Consider the following 21,718-nt stretch of genomic DNA (forward strand, 5'->3'; position numbering starts at 1 on the left):
TTCGCCAGCCACAGGACAACTCATCGCTGATCCAGGAACTAAAAGAAAAGGATTGATATCCGACACTACATGTCTAGGACTCGGCAAAAACTACTTGGCAAAGTACCTATAATTTGATTGAAGCCGAAGAACCCGAGGTGACAGCAATACAAGCCACAGTAGATACCACTCGAAAATCTGATGCTACTCTAAAGGATTTAGCCGACTCTTTCCTTCATCAGATAGTAGCTCGGGAACAAATTCTCCCATATACGGATGTAGTGAGGTGGGCAATTGAGGAAATCCCAATCACAGACAGAACCTTTTGCACCAGAGATGGGAGAATCTTCGGTTCATTTCAACCTAATGATTTGAGGCAAATGTATCATTTGCCTGTACCAGAGAAGAAGTACAACAAGGCATTCCTGGAGAAATTCAGAGAAGAGAACGAAATTGAATCCGAACCCATTCGGGATTGGAGGCAAAATCCGGCAAAACACAAGCATGAATCTTCGGGTAAATTGACAGCGGCTAAAACATTGGAGCAGTCATGTTATCCGGAACTAGAGAAAAATGGGAGATTAATTGCAGGAATTAACAGTTTGACATGGGACACCTATTGGTTCTTCTTAGTCAAACCATACAGCAAGAGAGCCGCCCTCAAATGCCTCACAGATGCAATCGGGTATATCATTCCCGATATACAGGATGACACCTATGTTGCCCAACTCAATTCTCGTCTCAACAGACCACCAGAAGTGGAGCCAATGCTTGCGATATGCCAGCTCAGGTTTAAAGGCAAACAGCCTAAATGATGATTCATGTCGCCGACTGCCAGATTGCCGTGAAAGAGATATTCAGAATCAAGTGATACCAATTAAGTAGGATTTTAGTTTCATAGGTAGTTAGCTTAATTAAGTATTTATAGACCCTTTCATGTATTTAGAAAGGGTCGTAAGTTTTGTATATGACTTAAAACCTGAAGTTACACTACTGTACTTCAGGCATATTCTTTTATAAAACTGGGCCAATCATTCTGATTTTGACAAAGAAGCTTTTATGCGAATGTGCACTACTGTCTTTGTTTGAAAGTATTTCTGAGTCGGAAGAAGAATTTCAAATAGCGATTGATATTGGGAGTGATTAGCAGCTCATATGGTACTATTATCTATGTCTGAGTTCATTCTTTTTATATGAATTGTCATTTGATCACTTTTGCTATTATCGGATATATGCATGTGTTTTAAACAGCATTCTTTATTCCTTCCACTATTGGATGTTTACAGTATGCTTTCCTTTTGATCATATATGTATCGATAATATAAATGATAAGTGTAGCAATATTGTGTTAATCACTTTGTTTAACTATTTAAACAAAGTAATCATTGAATGAATAAATGTCTATGTTTATTAGATAGAGTCATCTATATGCCTGTCAATAGACAAAGATCATCAAGCGCTACATTTCAAAGAATAATAGTTCCCAGGATTAGTAGTAGTTCTTTTATTTTTGCTAATAGATTAAGTTATTCACCTATCGTTAGATTAGATAATCAATCGTTCATCCACCCCTTTTATTCATTATTGGGAAACTGGTCCCATTATACCCAGTCGGAGCCACCATTCCAAACGAAAAAGGAGTTGTATTAAGGTCCGAACCGGGTGGTTATCCCCCAATGTTGATACAACGATTTTTGGCGCATCAACAGTACCAAATTTTATTTCTTGGTTGTTGTTATGCTTGTAAAAACTTTGGACACATGGAAAAATATTGTAGGGCATATCACAAAGATAAATATTATGGTCCCTGACAATCTCCAAGAATAAATTTTGCAAGAAATCATGAATTATTATTCATGAACAACATAGAATGCTTCAAGTGTCATAATATTGGTCATATGGCACGTGATTGTAACTTGACTTAGGCTCCTACACAAACTAGAACCATGTCAAAGAAGAAAGTTACACAAGTATAGAGAAAGAAGAAAATTGGATTCGAAAGTCTCTTGAACCCTCCAACCAACAACACATGTTGTTGACCTGATCTTCGACAATCTAAGCATTTTATGGGGAGACTCTGCCAAAAGGAAGATCATGCATATAGTTAGGGGGAGCTTATGATAATTAAACATTATTGCAGGAGTCATCTGTGAATGGGCCTTATGTAATCCTTAATGAGCTATATTGACAATCATTCTTTGATGGATCATTTCTCAAGAACATTCCTTTGAAATAACATGATCTCTTAACTATCCAATGGACTGCTGTTGAAGATGTTTTTTCACTTGATCACTTGAAAAAGTTGGAGCAGCAAAGAAGGCCATCTAAAGCTAATAAGGAAAATAACTATGTTGTTGTTATTACAGAAGTTGAATGTCTCAACTCAGGGATATGATGTGAGAACAGTTAAATTGTGGACACAAATAGATGCAACCTTCAAATAATTAGATACATCTGGAAATGGAGCTTGAATGTTTTGTTCACTACACAAGCAAGAGTAGTTGGCATCATTTAACATAATTGAAGCACTGCAAAAAGTTGTCAGTTAGTAGAAAGAATTTAAAAGACAATCACAGATTGATATCAAAATTTGCTAATGGAGATAACTTGCGAATAACACAAGGAAAAGATGGCTCATCCAAAGGACTATAGAAATAAGAATGTTGTGCAGTCAAATATAGCTCAGGTTGATGTTGGTCACTTAGAAAAATAGCAACAGTAAGGCACAACCTCTCACCATTTCATCAAAATGCAATGATGTAGAAATATTGGATGGAAATGACTTAAGGAGAAGCACAGAGATACAAAGGAACTCGGATATGAAGAGAGATAGTGAGAAAAACAATTTTAGTGGAATTTTCTCTTGATTCGGACTATGAATGCCTCTTAATTCTGACTCTGGAGACAACAGAATTCGGATTGCAGAAGCATAAAAACTTGGACTTGGACATTTGGTGTGTGCCTATTTGGAGTCTGTTTGGAAGCACTAAAGTGGAGCATCTTTAAGGCGTTGTTTCCCACACTTGATCATGGTTAAAAGAAAACTTGAAAGCTCTGTTTGGGACATTCTTGGAGTAGCATTGTTGAAGCCATGGTAAGGTAGTTCTTTTGAGACATGAAGAATGGATAATGTGCTAGCTGATGATAAGGCAGCGATCTCTCTATCTTGAGTAAAAAAGGAAGAACACCATGACAGGGGGAGAAATTTGATAGGGGGGGTCCTTTTGCACTCCTTTTCCATTGATGTCAAAGGGGGAGAGAAGAATAATATTGCCATCAATGACAAAGGGGGAGATTTTTGATCTAGATTGTCATTAATGTCAACATGGAAATATTTTGGGATACTAAATGATGATGTGAAGCCAAGCAGAAGCATATCTATGAAGTAACAGGAGAAAGAAGCTAAGGAGGAAAGCCATCAGGGAATCCATTGGAAGTCAAGAACATGATCTATCAAAGAAGAGCTACCGAAAGTCAAAGAAAGAGCTATCGGAGAAAGAGAAGCATATTGGAAGTGAGAGAAGCACTTTATTGTCACATATCTCAAGTCTTGAAGAGATGTCACAATGGAAAACCACCAATTGCGATAAAATTTTGGACCCGACGGATTTATTAACAACTATTTAATATCACATCGCATCCACTCCATCGAAAATAGGGGCATCGACAATGCCATAGCGTGAAGCCAAAGGGTTGCGATTGCGGGATTTTTATGAAGTTGTGATTTCGATTTAAGAAGTGATGTGGCATGTGGGACCGCCAGACATCTATTATAATATGAATGTTCGTAAATAAATAGGTTTATGATATATTTGTAATGTGCGACCCCATACACAAGTCGGATTCTCCTCCAATGAACATGTCTTTTCGATATTGATAAGATTCATATATATATATATATATATAAGTTAAATGCTCCACCTCGAGAAGTGAATTGAGCTCGGGCATCTATCACTAAGACGAAGGACAGTTCACAACTCATGAACGTGAAGGAACAGAAGAAAGAAAAGTCGAAGGTTGAGCGAGCGAAAGAGGAAGCCAAAGATCGAGTGAGCATAGAAGGAAGTTGAAGGTCCAGCAGAAGAAGAAGGAAGCCAAAGGTCGAGCATTCTGTTGACTGGGTTATTCATTGAAAGGATCGAACCTAGAATGAATCCATAGAAGCGCAGCCCGCGATCTGTTAAAAAGACTGCATAGACAAGTCCATTTTAATTGAATACACAACCTGTAGCTGCAACAGTCACTCCTCTGAAGCAGTTACTCCTAAAGCCTCACTCCCAAAGCAGTTACTGTGACAGTTAGGACAGAGGGTTGAAATAGAGAGTTGTCTTTGTGCAGAGCTTAGTGCAGTTCATTGTAGACACGTTGAATTTATGTGGAGGCTATTGAAGACCATGATGTATTAGTCATCATGATGTGACTTGGAGATTTTTCTTGGGTATAATTAAGAGAAATGGTGATACCTTCTATGAGACAAGGTTGTCATTAATGATGTAGCATGGAGACTATAGTGAATTTGTAGATTGATAGAACTTAGTGAAGAAGATTTTGGGAGCCGTGAATTACTATAAAACATATCTAGACAAAGTATAGTAGTGGGTTGGACCCCAGAGGGTTGGTGCCCTTAAGGTTGGAGCCTCGAACAAACAAGGTAGGTGCCTTGAAGGATAGGGTTTGAACCCTAGAGGATCGGTGTCCTCAAGAAACCAGGTCGGAGGTTGTACCAGAGAAAGTTTGGTGCCCTAGAGGTTGAGCCTCTCAACGCAAGGTTGGTGCCTTGAGAAGATAGGATCGGTACCCTAGAGGTTGGAGCCTCACAAAAGACCAAGTTGGTGCTTGGAAACAAGTTGGAGCCTGGGGAATTGAAGATCAGTGTCTTCATCGAGGGTTGGATCCCTATATATTGTACTTGATTCATTATAAAGATTATATTAATAAAAGCATTTATTCCTATTGCTCATTTTGTGTTCTAAATATAATTGATTTAATTGGTAAAAGTAACAATTGAAAAGGAATACTAATTCACCCCCCCTCTCGGTATTTCCAACAAATATTTATAGTCCTTCTCTGCTAAATAACTACCTCTATATTACCTCTATATTTATAGTCCTTATAGTCCGTGTGTGAGTTGATGGATACAGGCTTAGGGATGGCATGATGTACTATAGAGGTAGCATATGTTCTACCCATGGGTTCACATTTAGGAAGATGACCATGAGGGAGTTGCATGATACACCTTCAACCGAAAATTCCAAGACATTATATGAGAATGAGGTACAATGGATGGTAGACCTCTTATAGAAGGGTTCCTAGGCTCCAGACAATATCTAGGTACATCATCAGGAGACATGGTAGAAGCTTTCACTTTGTGACCTTGCTAGAGCAAGGTCGTTTAACATGCACCAGGTTGATTCTTGATGCCTGGTGTCCATCTATTGATTGCATACATGGATCACAAATGAGGCACATATGGGTTCCAACAATTTGTAGTACTTCACAATAACAGTCAGAAGGGATTGGGAGTTGTGAGATTATGATTTGGCTATAGGATCTAGGGATCTAGTTGATTAATGGATCACTCCACTTCTTGATGAGCATGGTTATGATAGCGAGTGATCTAGTTCATTCTTGGGTTAACACCATATTGTGAGATAGATTTTCCCTGTTGTTTCTCAGGATCAAGGCTAGCCATGGATTGGCAGGCTCTAACATCGATGAGATGCTTTGGCACGTTAGACTCCATAAGCATGGTTTCGGCCCATACCGGTATTGGGAAGGAGTTACAGGAGAGGCTGATTCAATTTGGACTGAATAGACAAACATTCGTGATCAAAGTAGCATAGTGTTCGCATGGTGGTTTCTCTTGGAGACTTTGGTGAGACCCTGGGGTTACAGGGCTTAGCGTTCAGCTACCGTTAATGATGAGTTGGCCTTTACAAGGGAAGATCACTCCAGTATTCCATTGGACTTCAATTTTACAGAGGTAATTTCACTCCTTAATGGCTCATTGATGATATGGGACGCCTCACTAGTATGGCAATATGATCAGCAAGAGGAGGTTGTGGTTAACTCATGCAAACAAGGAATCTTTTCTACATGGGTTGGATTGTACCTTCATGAGTTCACTCATGAGGTACACAGGATTGGTTTCCCAGTAGGGCAACTACTCGAGGAGTTGATAAGGGTTTTCCACTATCGAGATGTGTTATTTATTGGTGGTGTGCAGAGGACCTTTGGTGCATATACCTTGTTGGACAAAGGAGCGAGGGATGATTGACATTGATTAGGATGGTTTGGGGCCCTAGTATCGAAGTGTTCATTCATGTTGGGGTAGTATAGTTGCACGAAGTGACTTAGTGGCATATTTGGGATCCTATTATTAATTCAATATTATGCCATCTTATGATGGCATCGATTGAGGACAAGCAATTTTTGGGAGAGAGGAATGTAATGTCTCCAATTTTTGGATTTCCCTGTGATGTGGTTAGAGGGGATTCCCACATCCTATTTCAACTAGGTTGCAAGAGTAGCATTACACCACTAATGGACCCTAAGGGTTTTGGAGGACTTTTATGGGTCTTACTAGGATCACTTGCAATATTTCATCATCGGGGTCAATTGCACACGGTTTGATATTGGTTTTGTTGCATTCCCGTGATTTTTGTAAAACATAGCTATTATCAGGCATATTTAAATTATTTACACTTAATGTGTGAATTTTGGTTGATTATATGGAGGAACACCTTAGTAAAATAGCTCCTTACAAACATAATGAAAAGATCTACAAGATGGGATGATAAAAAGAGGCTTTTGGTGGCTAGTGTGATCATGGTGGCGAATTAAGCATTTTCTAGAATATAAAAGTGACTTTAATTAGTTAATAAAAAATTGTTTTATTAAATAAAAGAGGCGAAAAGTGTTCTTCAATATTTAATTGGAGAAAAAAGTAAAAAGGTGGAAAAAAGCTCAAGTGAGTTATAAAAAGGGGAAATGACGAGTCTCTCCTCATTCTTGCATTCACCCACTTGGAAAATAAAATTTTGGAGAGCTCTTGTAGAAGAGTCTAGGGTTTTTGGAAACTCTCATTTTGATTGTTGGTTTCGATATTGAAACTATACACGCTAGCTAGTGTTGGAGTGGGATAACTCATATTTCGTCATTGAGCTTTAGTGAAGAAAAAGATTATTGGCACAAAGGAGTAAGTCAATAGTGTTCTCAGTTGATTTAATTATCTGATTTATGGCATTCTATAATCTTTTTACTAACTGGCCACTGAGCTAAACTAAGGGGTTAAGTTACCATTTTTTGTTAGAGTTTGGGGCCAAGTTCCCTTTCTCACATCAGGACAAGGATTTCGCCTTCTTGCATGCTCGGTTCCTGTTCTCCTTGTTGGTCGATTTTACCCTTTATGTGGTTGGACGAGTTAACTATTTTATGGAGTTGAGTTTGGTCTTTGAAGGTGTTGAATCTACTCAAGGGGGTCAAGTTTTGTTGAGTGAGGATGAGTTGCTTAAAGGAGGCTTGTTCTCCACAATTTAATAGGCCGAATCTTTTTCTTTGTTGGCTAAACTATTGTTAGTGTAACCATTGTTTATCAAGCCACTTCTGTCACTGTATTGAGGTCGATTTCCACTATCTCTTGGGCTAAGTTGATTGTTGGGTGGGTGGTGGTATTTCCTAAGTTATTTGGACTAGATTTGAAGGTGGAATATGCACTGTAAACGCTCTTGAATATTTTACTGTGTTCCTATTTAATATTGAATATTGTAACCTCTATTTTCAAACTAGAAAATAATTGTCCTTAGAAATGTTGTTGCTATAATTATGGGTTGTTTTTAATAAATAAAAAGTGATTTCATCATTGTGGCAAGCATATATCAGTAATATTTGTTTTTCTGGGTTTATTATAAATCATGTGTTGTTGATTTAAAGTGTTATTAGTCACTTTTTTGACATTATACATCTATGTGTGATATAAAAAACATAGAAAGTGCACATATAGCTATAGTTATGCAAATTGTTTAATGAAATAACAAAAATCTTAAACTCAAAAGGAAATTCTAAGGCTTAAAATGTTCTTTTAGTTCATAAATAACTCCTTTCAAATCAATGTGAAAACAACACCTCTTTGTTTTGACTTATGTTGCAGCCTCATTTTTATTAGATTATATAATTATATATTCAATATTTCCAAGTGATTCATTGGGCCTTGGGAAGCACTTTCAAAATTTTGGAATAACAATAAAGTTTAATGATTGAGATGATAATTATGTTACTCAGTATAGAGTTATTTTAATTCTGGATTTACCAAGATTTTTTCTATGCAAATTTACAAATTTTGGGAAAAAAAAAAAAAATAGACCTCAAGAGTTATTTCCTCAGTAATACTTGATAAAGCCATAGTTAAGATGGTTCTATACACACACCTTATGGAGAATTCATAGTTCAAATGGTTCTATACACACACCTTATGGATAATCCGTAGTTAAGATGGTTTTATACACACACCTTATAGATAATTTCTCATTGTTTAAATTGTATTTTGAATAGTAAATGGATATAATGCATTGAAAATCACTTTGCGCATGGATTATAGAGACTACACAACTTAAATTTGAAATTCAAACAAATATTTACTAAATTTTAAACAAAAATTACTAAAAAGTATACTTGAAAAATGGCCAAAATATAAAATAGTGAAACTACTTCAAATGTTTTAATAATAAGAATTTATTATTTTTAGATGTTTTATCATATATATATATATATATATATATATATATATATATATAGAATGTTTTACTTAATTATGGATATTGAAATATTTTATTTATGGACATAAGGTTCATATTAAAATATTTTTTTAATATTAATATATTTTTAAATACATATCAATATTATTTAATCAATCATTCATAATGAAATATTTTATTTATAACCCACATTGAATATTTTTATTATTATTATTAATTTTTTATGTTATATGTCAATTTTATATTAAGAAACATATCTCCTTCTTATTAACAAATAACTCAATTATTTTACCTTTAATTCCTTCTTCATTTTCAGCATTGAAATATTTGACAACGGTTAAAATATATATATATATATATATATAATAAAATTATTTGTTCTCTTCTCTTCTCTTTTCTTTTAATTACTTTATATCTTAAAAGCTAATATATAATTATGTTACTTAATATAGACATCCAAGTATTTTATTTATGGCTCCTGAAGTGCAAGTGAAATATTTTTACCACATTTCATTCATATTGAGAATGTTGATGTTTTATAATGTTTTTAATTAAAATTAACCAAATACGTATATGTTCTATTTTTATTTTAAATGAGGACACATCTTGACTCGAGGTTGAGCACAAAAAGAATTACATCTCCCTCATAGTGGGTTGTAAAATGCACCTTTCGGTGCAATAAACATAGTTTAAATCTCAATAAATATAAATTCCTAAAATTATGTGTGTAACCAAGTTTTATCCAAACTTACATGGGAGATTATGATAAAGGAATGTCCACTTAGACCAATTTTTCATGTTGAACATGTATTAAACCTCTTTGATAATAAAAATAAATTGGTTTTAACAAGTCAAACACCTTCCCTCGCGCACAAAAGGATTCTAAATCCATTGTAATTTGATAATAGGTTCTATTCATGGTGGTTTCTTATAAGTCATGATTTGACAAATCATATTCATTCTTTTATACATACATATATATGACCCTATCCTAACCACTAAACCATATCTTCACTATATATATATATATATGAGAGAAAGATAATGAAATGTTTTTTTACCAATGGATAAGTTTCAATTCTGGTGCATGTAAATCCACGAGACACCTAGAGCTAATGGTTGAATGTATGATTGTATTTAAGGAGATTATTGTGTTGAGAAGTGCATTCTACAAAATATATATATATATATAATTGACGTATGGCATCAAAAATATTAATCATAATAAGAATATTCAATGTGGTTATAAATAAAATATTTCACTATGCATAGTTAGATCAATATATTGACGTGTATTTAAAGATATGTTAAAAATAGGAAAATATTTTAATATGTACAATATATCCATAAATAAAAGATTTCACTGGTTAAATAAAATATTTCAATGTGGATTATGTATGTATATGTATACATTAGATAAATCATTTAAAAAGAATAAATTCTTATTGTTAAAACATTTGAAGTAATTTCACTATTTTACATTTTGGCATTTTTTTGTTGAAAATGTAACTATGTCTTCATAATTATCATTGTCAATATATGCATTTCATGTAAAAGCAAAAAGAAGAAAAAAAAAATATTATTATCATTATTTTTATTAGTCAAAGCATGTTCTTCAAGTTTATAGGGTCCTTTGAGTCAAAAAGAAAATGTATTATGAGTCATTGAGTCAAAGTCTCATTTGGAATTTTTGAAGAAAAGACCGGAAAATTATTCTTGAGTCAACGTGTCTTCACAAGACTAAGTCAGCCCTCTAGATGGACAAGGCGGCTAGCCCGTATGTTGTGTCTCTTCATATGGTCGAACAACTATATATTGGCACTTGTGCTCCACATTTTGACCATCACTTCAATTTTTATGCAAGATGGAGAATTTCAACAAAAGTCAAAGGAGAGAGAGAATGAAATCAAAGGAGAGAGAAATGAGTTAATTTGTGCCCTAATTTTATTCACCCATGTAAGTTTTCTAAGGAAGATTTTGTGATGTTGTAGACCCGAAATTTCAAGAGATGACCAGATTTCTAAGATTTGCCCAACATTGACTTCTATTGGCTATGATTTGTTGGAGATGGATTGAAGGAGATCTAACTTGGGCCTTTATCGCAATATTGGTCTTGGTTTTGGGTCTTGGATATCTCACTTTGATTCGATTCTATAAGAAGAGGATTTTCTTGGGTTTTACCCTTGTGGGGTTTTTGCCCCGGCTTGGAGCTTACATCTTTATGTTCTATCTCTTGTGATCTTCATGTTTTGAATTTTGGTAATTACTTAACAAATAAGAGAACATAAAATTTAAGAAGAAGCCAACAAACATTCACAAGTAATTATCAAGTAAAAGAAATCTACCTTAAACTAATAGCACCCTGATTTCTCAACACTTCTTATATTTTTCAATTAATTTTGTTTAAAATCTAGCAAAGATTTGTTGGAATTGCAAATTTAAGTTGAATAGTTTGCACAATCCATAAGAAAAGTGACTTTCAAAGCATTGCATCTATTTATGCATTCGAAAATGCAATTTAAACAATGAGAAATTATACATGGTGTATGTGTAACAAGTAGGGAACCATCTTAACCACATATTTATCAAGTGCCAATGAATAAATAAATCTCTTGAGGTGCAAAGATTTTTTCAAGTTTTGCACTCTAAAATAGGTTTGCATGTCAAGAGATTTGAACAAATGATCCATATACATATAAATGGATCAAAGCCCACTCCTATATCCTTCAAATTTTAACCTATAGGGTTTAGATGCATAGGTGAACAGTACAAAAGTTTTCACCCATTGACTTGTAAATCATCAAGGATACTCCACAAAAACAATTTGTCACAACAAATCGTTATAATATTATGAAATCTTAGATTAATTATTTCTAACTTATTTCCCTTATTTACAAAAATAATTTAAAAACAAAATTGAAAGACCAAGCAAATGAACACACCATCCACACAATGAGCACAAGATGTATCTTAGGAAACCCAAAATGAGAGAAAACTCAGCTAGAAGGTGAGACCTATGCTCTGCTCTCTTTTCTTTAGTGATGAAAATGCAAATACAAAGAAAGGGGCACCCAAAATGGAGTTGTCTACGGATATCGTGGTCTAAAGGGTTGTTATGAAATATTCTTCCTTTTCTAATATGCTCTCAAATCCTGCTTCTAGATGCTCTACTCAACTATTGAACAAGTACAATACTAAATAATTGAATCATGCTCTCTTCCTAGCAACCCAATATTTAACATAGCCTGATAGATGCTTATGGTTATGGTTTTTACATCCTCAAAACTCAATTAGTAATAGGTTTGTACCTTCTAGAATCTTCTTGAAAATCCACATGTTACTAACCCCACATGTGTGAGTGATGGTAGTTGATATGGCATCTATTCATAACATGGTGATCAACAAGGTATGTCAACTTATGAGAGGCATGACTTCCACATACACGCTGCAATTAAGGTAATTTGCACCATTGGAAACTCTTAATGTCTAAGACAACATCGAGGAGGTAGGATTATGCCTGCAAACTTTTGACCTCAAAAAGTGTCATTTGATGCCTCAAAATGGCTTGGGAAGGTTCTAGACTCCAAATCGCCAAAATGGACCCTGCAAACTAATTCCTTGGATTTTTCCATCCAAAAAGCGCCAAGATAGATGACAAATTATATAATTATCCATTCTAGATCACTAGTAAAGAAGGTTTGATTCTCATAGTCAAATGTGTCATTGTACCTCAAGGGATTATATTAAATGATTTCATGATCTGTATACATATAAGTGGATTAAAGTCCACCCCAACATCCTTCAAATTTTAAGTTTTGAAAATTAATTTAAATGGTCATAAACCGAAGGTAAGATGTTTTATCCATATTGGATAAGCCACAAGTTCAACTCTCTTAATCTCTTTCAAATTATATAATCCTACTCATTAATAATTATAAAAATTATAAAATAAAAAAATCCTATACATAATTATATGAAAATAATTAATAATAATATCTTAGAATTCACAAGTTGGATTAAAAAAAAAAAACGAATAAATAAACCCCAACCCTATATATATTAAATTCTTACCTATAAAATACAACTCATCATTAGTTGTTAGATTATTCGATCAAGATAATAGACAACTATCCACATGTCCCTTACAAACAATCTATAGAGCAGCAATCTATTAAATTATTATATATAAATACAATCCATTTGTTTGTTGCTCAAATACTCCAGATAGAAAGATATCTGTACAATCTTCATATGTGCTCCATGTGGTTTTGTTTAAATTATTATTGTGCCGAGAGAAGCTTTCTAGCCTAGTATGGAAGAGATGTCGTGATGTAATGTAATGTTATATAAACATTTTGACTCAACTAAATTATATAAAAATAAATAACAATAATAAATATTATTAAACCTAGATCCAAGAGATGCTTTCTAACCTAGTATGGAAGAGATGGAATGTAATGTAATGTTATGTAAACATTTTGACGCAGCCAAATTATATATTAATAAAAATAACAATAACAATAATAAATATTATTAAACCTAGATCCATCTTAACTCCTATTTATCAAACGTCAAGAGGGATCAAGTCTCTCAAGGTGTAAAGCTTTCCTCAAGTTTTGTACTTAAGAGAAGCCTACGCCTTGAGAGATTTAATCCCTCTCAACGCTTAATAAATCCGGAGTTAAGATGAATCTAAATTGATATATAAATACAACCCATTTGTTGTGTTATCCAAATGCTCAATATCAAAATAATGTGAAAGACATTTATTCATAAATTACATTTTCATACACTCTGAAAATCACAAACACCGCGACAACAGAGTTCAGAATTCTCCATATAATATATGCCCAGCAAAATGGAAGGGAAGACTAAATGCCTTGATTATTTCTTTGCATAAAATTGAAAAGAAGGTAAGCAAAGGAATAATCATAATGACCTAACCTCTGGTTAAAAAGGAGTCCTAAACTCCTATAATCAACTAAATTTTATTTAAAACAAAATAATTGTATGCAATTTTACAACTAAGTATTTAAACAAAATTGGAACTACTCTAAAATTCCCTAGCAATTTTAAAGATATTAGTTCTCTGCGGCAGGAATGCAATATATCCATTCACCTAAAACATGAAGATAAGATCTCCCACGCATGAGTCCATCAACCCAGTTTTATTAACATAATAAATAGATAATTTTGAATAAGATTAAATATCCATTTCGTGGTCTATTATGTAGTGGTTTTGAGGGGGCGTCGTCACCATAATGACCCCAGGTCAAACCCCAGCAGGCGGAAAGCCTTGATCATGTATGAGTTTTACTGAATTTAATGAAGCTTCATCGAAAAAGAACATTAAACATTATCATAAAACGTTAAGTATCCATTATAATAAGAGAAAAGGTTACTCTAGCTATTATATCTGAATATGAAGTAGTGAATTAATAACAATATCTTATCAAAAATGTCGTAACTTAGGCAAATCGTATTTTCAGACCTTAGGCATATGAGGTACATCGAGGATAAAATCACCCCAACATCTCAAATTCAGTTTGCCAACTAAAATTAGGCCAAAGAAAACACTCACGAAACCTGAATATATATCTTCACGTTATATGACCTGTAGACCAACCATTTTGTCAAATTTTGACCATCTTAAGCCTCTATTGAAAAGCTTTGCAGCCACAACCCAGCTTACGTAGGCATAAACAAATTACTTCGGAGTATTTATCATCAAAAAGAGAATTTACAACTTTATTCTGTATCTCCGCTTTAGAATTAGGCCATAACTAATCTCACAGGCAGCCCTGCAAATCCCAAACCACCACAATTTTCTGCCAGTCCCAATATTATTGAATTGGCTTAACAAAAATTAACAATTTTTTCAATGGAAAGTCAAAAACTTACCTTGCTAGTTGTTATTTTATTTACAATATATGAATGCATTTACATGCTAGCAATTCAGCCAGACCTTTCACGCAGAAATTTGTATCGGTGGCCTCTCCTGAAAGTGATCGATATCTGCGTCTAATTCCATCCTTTGAAGAGCTCTCCTTATGCTACGTTCATGCCAACACTCCACAACGAGACGCACAGCAGTTCCTAGTCCTAGTATTACCAACACACCTGTGCATATGACAAATACTATAAGGCTTCCTAATGTAGACAATTCCAAGTGAACAGATTACCTGAAACTCGATCATTGTTATAGAAACTTGTTCAAAATTTCCTTTAAAAGAAAAAAACGTTTGAAACTCCCAAACTGTTCCTGTTTACCAATAATTATATTAACAGGAAGAGCAGAAGCGCCAAGAAAAATGGATATAAGTACATCGAACAAAAGCCCGCCAATAAGGATCAATAGAGCTGCCCAAAGTGGGTGAAAACGCAACTGAAAAGAAAATCAGCCACTCAGCGTTGTTCATGCATTGTTAAAGAATAATCAATGCATTGAGCCAAACCAACATTATACTGACTCAATGAAATCAGCAAAACATGAGAATAAATACTGAAAAATGAGTCAGTTATCAACAAAATGAGTTTTAAAATTTCCGTACCCCTGTTTGTCTTCTCTGCGACCTGTCAGAACCTTCATAGGAACCATTCATTCTCCAAACCCAAAAATGTTGCTGTCACGCCATGCATTACATCATAAAAGACAGAGTGAAGTTGCATACTGCTAATGCGATACAATTAGGCCCCCAAGTCAAACAACACAAAATGCTCAAGTACATTTGACTATGTTTTCAACAATACTGGTAAAATTTTCTCTAATGCCCAAATTTGTGAAGTCAGTACAATTAATTTTAGTAAGTAAAGCAAACACTTACAATGGGTTGGGATACTGGTGCTGGAACATTTGAAGCTACATGCCTGCAGCAAGGATGAGGATAATGTGCCTAATATTTCAAAATTGTGGTTTTAAAGAAAGCAGAAATTGCAAGTACTTGTAAAACACAGACTTACTGGCATATTTCACATTTATTAGAACCTTTGGTGTTAAACCACAATCCTATACATGAACGGTGTGCTTTTGCAAGCTCTCCACGACATTCACATCCAAGTTCCGCCAGAGATTCTTCAGTTTGCTGTAGACAAATTCTGCAAGATAACTGATCATCAGACCTACAAAATAACTTACAATTTGTCTTGCATGCTATGGCAAGTTCAAAGACTCCTGTTATGCATTTTAAATTCAGCCATCTATCTAACTCAACTCGAAGTGCACGTTTAAGACAATCAAAATAGAAAGAAATAACAAAGATTAAAAAATTAACATTGAACCTGCCATCAACAGTGGGGTTTTCCAGGTCAATGAAAGCAGGGTGCTATTAAAGCCCCTGCCAGGGTTCAAGTTTCACATAGGAAATGCTTGTGCTTCTGCTCATATACACCATTAACGCTTGTGCTTGTGTTGTGCTCCTATTCGTTGTACACTCGTACTTGCGACAGCAGGTGGGGCCAGGTACCAGTCTGAAGCGATTTGATGGAACAGATACCCCATCTGCAGCAGCTTAACCAAAGGCTTGCTTTCACAAGTCCGTGTGTATGTGCTTGTTTTAGCAGGAAGCAACTGCCCAAAAAGAAAAAATTGAATCCGCCTACACTTTGTAGAACTTGCAAATCAAAAAAGCAATTTAGAATCTACTCTGGCAAAGAGGCTCAACCAGACACAATTTTTATTGATTGTACACGGTCAGTGTTACCATCCAGGAATATAGTTGATGCCTTCTTATCAAGGGGAGAAAACCTTCTAACACAAGAAAATTGTACTATCTTCAAGACAATGTGAGATTAATTCAGAAGGAGAAAACTGGTTTCAAAAGCTTCAACGGTCATGAGTTAACAAATATATAATTGAAAGTGCACTTAAGAAGTGCAAAAGAGCAAAAAATAGGAAAGCAAAATCAAATTGTTTTCCTGTAAATGCTTGGTTTTATGAGGAATGCAAAATGGCAAGGAGAACCTTGAAAAAGACAGGAAAGAAGAAGATGAATGTAAAGTTATATAAGCAGATACTAAAAAGGAAAAACGATGAGTTCATGCAAAGAAGGAGAGAAGAGTTAATGGATAACGATTGAAAAATGGCGAGCGAGAGTGCTAGGGTTTCACACGCAGGCATCACGGGTTTGGGAGTGGAGGCTACCGATAGGCCCAGGGCCAGAAGGAACGAGGATTCCAAGTATGCAGAGTCCGGAACTTGGCGGTTTTTTTCCTCCAGATGGGCATCTGTATTATTGTCTATGATGGGTCGGCGACCAATACTCTGGATCGCAGAGTACCGGATGCAACCTGAGGCAGATGTACAGGAATCCACGACAGCCACTATGATAAGAGCCATCAATGCTAAAAAAGTGTGGTTTCGGATAATACATCCCATTAGGAATGGTTCTGAGCAATGTGGGAAGGTGGCGGCTGAGTGGCTATCTGCGGACCTATTGCTCCATTACAGTATGCTCCTGCGCGGCCACAACAGATCTACACTGGTTGGAGTGTACGCGATCAGAAACCCTCCTTTTTTCCCAGACCCACAGTATCACCGACCTGTTAGCAGTGGTATGGGGGAAAGGGATTTTATGCAAACATGCTTGCATACTGTTACAGATGGGGATTTTCACTCTGTGGCGCTGGGCCTATTGGACACTGAGGTAACAGTTAAACTACTCTTGCCTCTGGATTATGATACATACACGTTATCTCCATTGACTGAAACAGAGCACCTAAAGAATCTAGCAATCAAGGGGTTTTCTCCTATCACGCATCCACACAACGATTTGCAAAAAAGAGTACTTGGAGCAGTATGGCATTGCAAACTTCAAGCGGACACAGATTCCCCACACTTGGTAGATTTTCATCGATTTCAAGTTATTATTAAAACCCCTTCGGGGACGTCTTTTCTGGTTTGGATTCTCACAACCGATTGTGTACTGCATCTAAAGTATCTCATCTCCCAACATATTGGATATCCTGTCGGATTACAACATCTAATATTTGGGGGCATAGCACTACAGGACACTAGACTCCTGAAGGACTACAATATTATGTCAGTGTCCACCATAACACTCAACCTGAGGCTGCGAGGTGGAGCCGCGACCTCTAGTAAAACAAAACATTCAGGAGGAGGCATTGGAAGTAGTACAACAAAAAACAACGAACACAACAAAAGCACAAAAATGGAGGACTTTCTTTCAAGAATATCCTACAAGGAAAAAACACACCTACAGCAACATCAAAGCAAGCTGGAACTAAACCCAACCCATATATTGTGGAGCAATTGAATTATATTCCAGAATTAAACATAGATATACCAGAAACAGATATTCAATATAACACTTTTGAATCACAAGCCCTAATCTATCGATTCAACTGTTTTTGGCCAAAACCTGTTGAGCTCTTCCATTGGATTTTCTCAAACTGGACTACTCACTATGAAATACACCTATGCTCAAAGGGGTTTTTCATTGTCAAATTCCATTCATCTCAGGCAAGAGACATTATACTATAGGAAGGACCATGGTTCTGGGGATCCACGGGCCTCTTAATCACACCTTGGTTTCCAGAATTCGATGCTAATACTATGGTTGTTTCCAGGATGCCAGCATGGGTTCGGTTGCATAATCTTCCATTACATTTTTGGGATCAACAGGGCCTTGTTGGTATCAGCAACTCCATTGGGCGATATATCAAAATGGACACACAAAGACTGGAGGAAAGAATGTATATTCTCGCTCGTATATGTGTGGAAGTAGATCTCAGCAAAAGCTTATCGGATCGCACACTGCTGAAACACCAACAGTGGAGTTGGACAAAGATACTAAACTATGAAAACACAGCGTTTAGATGCAGAATTTGTCGGCAAACAAGTCACCTACAAAACTCATGATCGAAAGCCAAAAAAGATATACGAAGAAAAAAGAAAACAGGGAAACAACCCAAGGGTTGGCAATTCCCCCCCCATGACTCTGATGAGGAGGAGGAAGTGGTTGTGGAAGACCACATACCCAATAAGAATAACCAGGGAACAAGAACCAGAAGCACAGGAGATAACTCCACAAGATCCTATGGAATTACAGTCGGAAAAGATGCCAGATGCAAAGGACTCCAGTGGAACAAAATGACTACATACATCAGACAATTCAGATTCTGATAAGGACAATCCTCGACCTGATGCTGACAACTCGCTTGCACTCGTATCTTCGATGTCGACTCAAGGGGAGTGGCACAAGGTTGAGAAGAAGAAGGGGAGAAAAACATGACTCTCCCCATTTTGTACATTAGTCTGCTTATTTGTACATTAGTTTGCTTTCATTGAACCTCTGATCAGCAGTCTTTAGACTTGCCTGATGTAATGTTTTTTAGCATCTGCAACATGTAATTTTGTTTTCATTAATAAAATTACGATTTTTCCATGGGAAAAAAAAAAAGGAGAGAAGAGTTAATATATTTAAGCAACAATAATCCAAAGCTTTTCTGGCAGGAACTGCAACCAAGGAAGAAACAAATTGAAAATAATATTACAGCCAATCAATGGTTTCAATATGCAAGGTAACTCTATGAGAAAGGATCTGAGGCAGAGCCCCCCCCAGGATCAACACAACTTCAAAGCTCTTCATGTTACAGGAGGTGGAGAATGGAATTAAGAAGCCGAAAACAGGAAAGGCAAAGGACCTGGTTGAACTTCAAGCAGAGTATCTAAAAAGGGGGATGAACGCTCTTGCACCGCACATCATGGAAATATTCAACAACATCATTCAGCAAGGATTCCCAAGAGATTGGACAACTAGCCTAGCAATACCCCTTTTTAAAAGTGGAGACATTAATAATCTATCCAACTATAGAACAATTACGATCAATCCTTTGTTTGCAAAGCTTTTCGACAGCATGGTAGAAAACAGAATTAGTAAGCGGGCAAAAGTAAAAGAAAAGAGGGCAAGAGGACAAGCGGGTTTTAGGCCGAAACATTCTGCAGTGGATCATGGCATCACGTTAAGACACATTGTTGAAAAGGTTTAGGAGGACAAAGAAGAAGTATTTTGCTGCTTTGTTGACTTCAAAAACGCATTTGACACAGTCCCTAGGGGTAAGTTGTGGCGTAGAATGGAAGAACTTGAAATTCATGTGCATTATAGAGCTGTTGTCCATAGAATTTATGAAGAAGTGAAAGTCAAAATTAGAACCTCAGTAGGTATTCCAAAAAGCTTTAGAAGTGACATTGGAGTCATGCAAGGTTGCCCTCTATCCCCTACTCTTTTTGGTCTATATATTGATAAATTGGAAAAGTGGCTAAATTTTCAAGGTGGAGATGGTGTTCGGTTGGGGGAATCTATGATAAAGCTTCTTTTATATGTTGATGATATTGTATTGATTTCTAAATCGGCCCATGGATTTCAAATGCACTTATATGCCCTTGAGCATTTTTGTAGAGCAATGGGGATGCAAGTCAATACTAGCAAGACCAAAATAATGATTTTCTCTAATAAAAGGAAGTAGAGCCAGCGTATTTTCTTCTTTGAAGACAGCATTCTTGAAGAAGTAAATGAGTACAAGTACCTTGGGATTGATTTCAACAACAAACTCAATTGGGAGGATTGGAGAAAGGAGAATTTTAGGAGGGTAGAAAGCACTATATGCTCTTCAAAACAGATGTAGAGAGGCAGAGTTATGGGATTGGAAAACGATTAAAGTGCTTTTTGGACTCCTAGTTTGTCCAATGATGCTATATGGGTGTGAATTGTGGGCTAGCGGCACCCTTGTCTCAAAATGGAAACAAATTGAGAAAATCCAAAAATGCTTGATCATGAGCAAGTTCAAAATAAAAAGTTTAGTACCTTATGAGATAATTTTGAATGAAACAGGAGCAACTCCCATTGAAGCAATCGCTATGGTGCGGCTCATAAGATATCTAAAAAGAATTAAGCAAATGAGAGTAGGTAGATGGCCTAATGTTATCTTCAATGAAGGCATGAGTAAAAGAAAGAAAACATGGATGAAACAAAACTACACATGGATGCAAAAATGGAATATCTACCTCAATCCCTGTCCCACAAATAGCAAGAAGTTAAAGGATTTTGTTATGGAGAAGTTTCGTAAAAAGGGATGGGGAAAAGAGTTGGGTAGAAGGAAGAAATATTACATTGAGGAATTCAACCCTACATGTGATCTACAACAAAGAGTTCATTGGAGTTAGCATTTCGTGGAGGGCAAAGGTTCTTATTGCTCAATTAAGGACCAACTCGCATCAACTTCGGTGTGAAACAGGATGGTGGAAAAGCCTAAAGAAGCTTGGGAAGAACAGGTGTGTACATTTTGCACGTCTGGGGCTGTGGAATCGGAAAAACATTTCATTTTGGAATGTGATGCATTCAAAGACATCAGAGAAAGTTATGAGAACATGTTAGCATCAGTTTCTTGGCATTGTCTTTTTAGCGAGGGGATTGTTGGAAGGTTGGGCCAGCTCATCATCAATTTGAATCAAAAAAGGATTAAATTGCAAAAAGCGAAAAACAGGGAATTAATGGTCTCATGGACCTTAAAATATCATTTCATTTCATTTCATATGATTCCACCGAATAACGTTCTTTTACATTCTCACCTTTTTCCCTCGATCGTATGTTTTATTTCCTCAAAAGATGAGTAATACCTGTAATACCTATTATGATCATTCCATGGATGTTATGATAGCATTTTCCTGTTCCATCCTCTTTCTTGGTATGTTTCACTTCCAAATAAAAGTTGAACAAATTGCCAAATTAAACGTTATTTTCAATCAGATAAGCATAAGGGATGTGGGGGGAACTTTCAAATTTTAAGGAAATTGAAGGGGATGGGGAGACATAGAATAATATGATAGGATTGAAATACAAATTCAATAATGAAATAAATTGATTCATACATCATAAATGAGTCAATAAAATAGAAATAACAACATATTGTGTATATTAATTTCAATTCATCATTCATTATTCTAGAATTTAATTAGTACTAAACAAAAT

At 35.7% G+C, this 21,718-nt stretch overlaps 1 protein-coding gene across 2 annotated transcripts in view; it reads right to left on the reverse strand.

Annotated features, from left to right (window-relative positions):
- Positions 1-14,142: 14,142 nt before the first annotated feature.
- LOC149191589 (RING/U-box superfamily protein) overlaps positions 14,143-21,718 on the reverse strand; it is a 184,537-nt gene continuing 176,961 nt past the window's right edge. For both annotated transcript variants that reach the window (XM_089404345.1, XM_089404346.1), the window contains exons 3-7: positions 15,693-15,827; positions 15,557-15,599; positions 15,284-15,355; positions 15,003-15,117; positions 14,143-14,852 (exon numbers count right to left, since the gene is read on the reverse strand). In XM_089404345.1, coding sequence (XP_089260471.1) covers positions 14,701-14,852; positions 15,003-15,117; positions 15,284-15,355; positions 15,557-15,599; positions 15,693-15,827 — 517 coding nt within the window. In that variant the 3' untranslated portion in view covers positions 14,143-14,700. The remainder of the gene's footprint in view (positions 14,853-15,002; positions 15,118-15,283; positions 15,356-15,556; positions 15,600-15,692; positions 15,828-21,718) is intronic.

The sequence above is a fragment of the Pinus tabuliformis genome, chromosome 2_2 (assembly GCF_031772625.1).
Source record: "Pinus tabuliformis cultivar Carrire ecotype Pingquan chromosome 2_2, CPIR1, whole genome shotgun sequence".
Taxonomy (NCBI): domain Eukaryota; kingdom Viridiplantae; phylum Streptophyta; class Pinopsida; order Pinales; family Pinaceae; genus Pinus; species Pinus tabuliformis.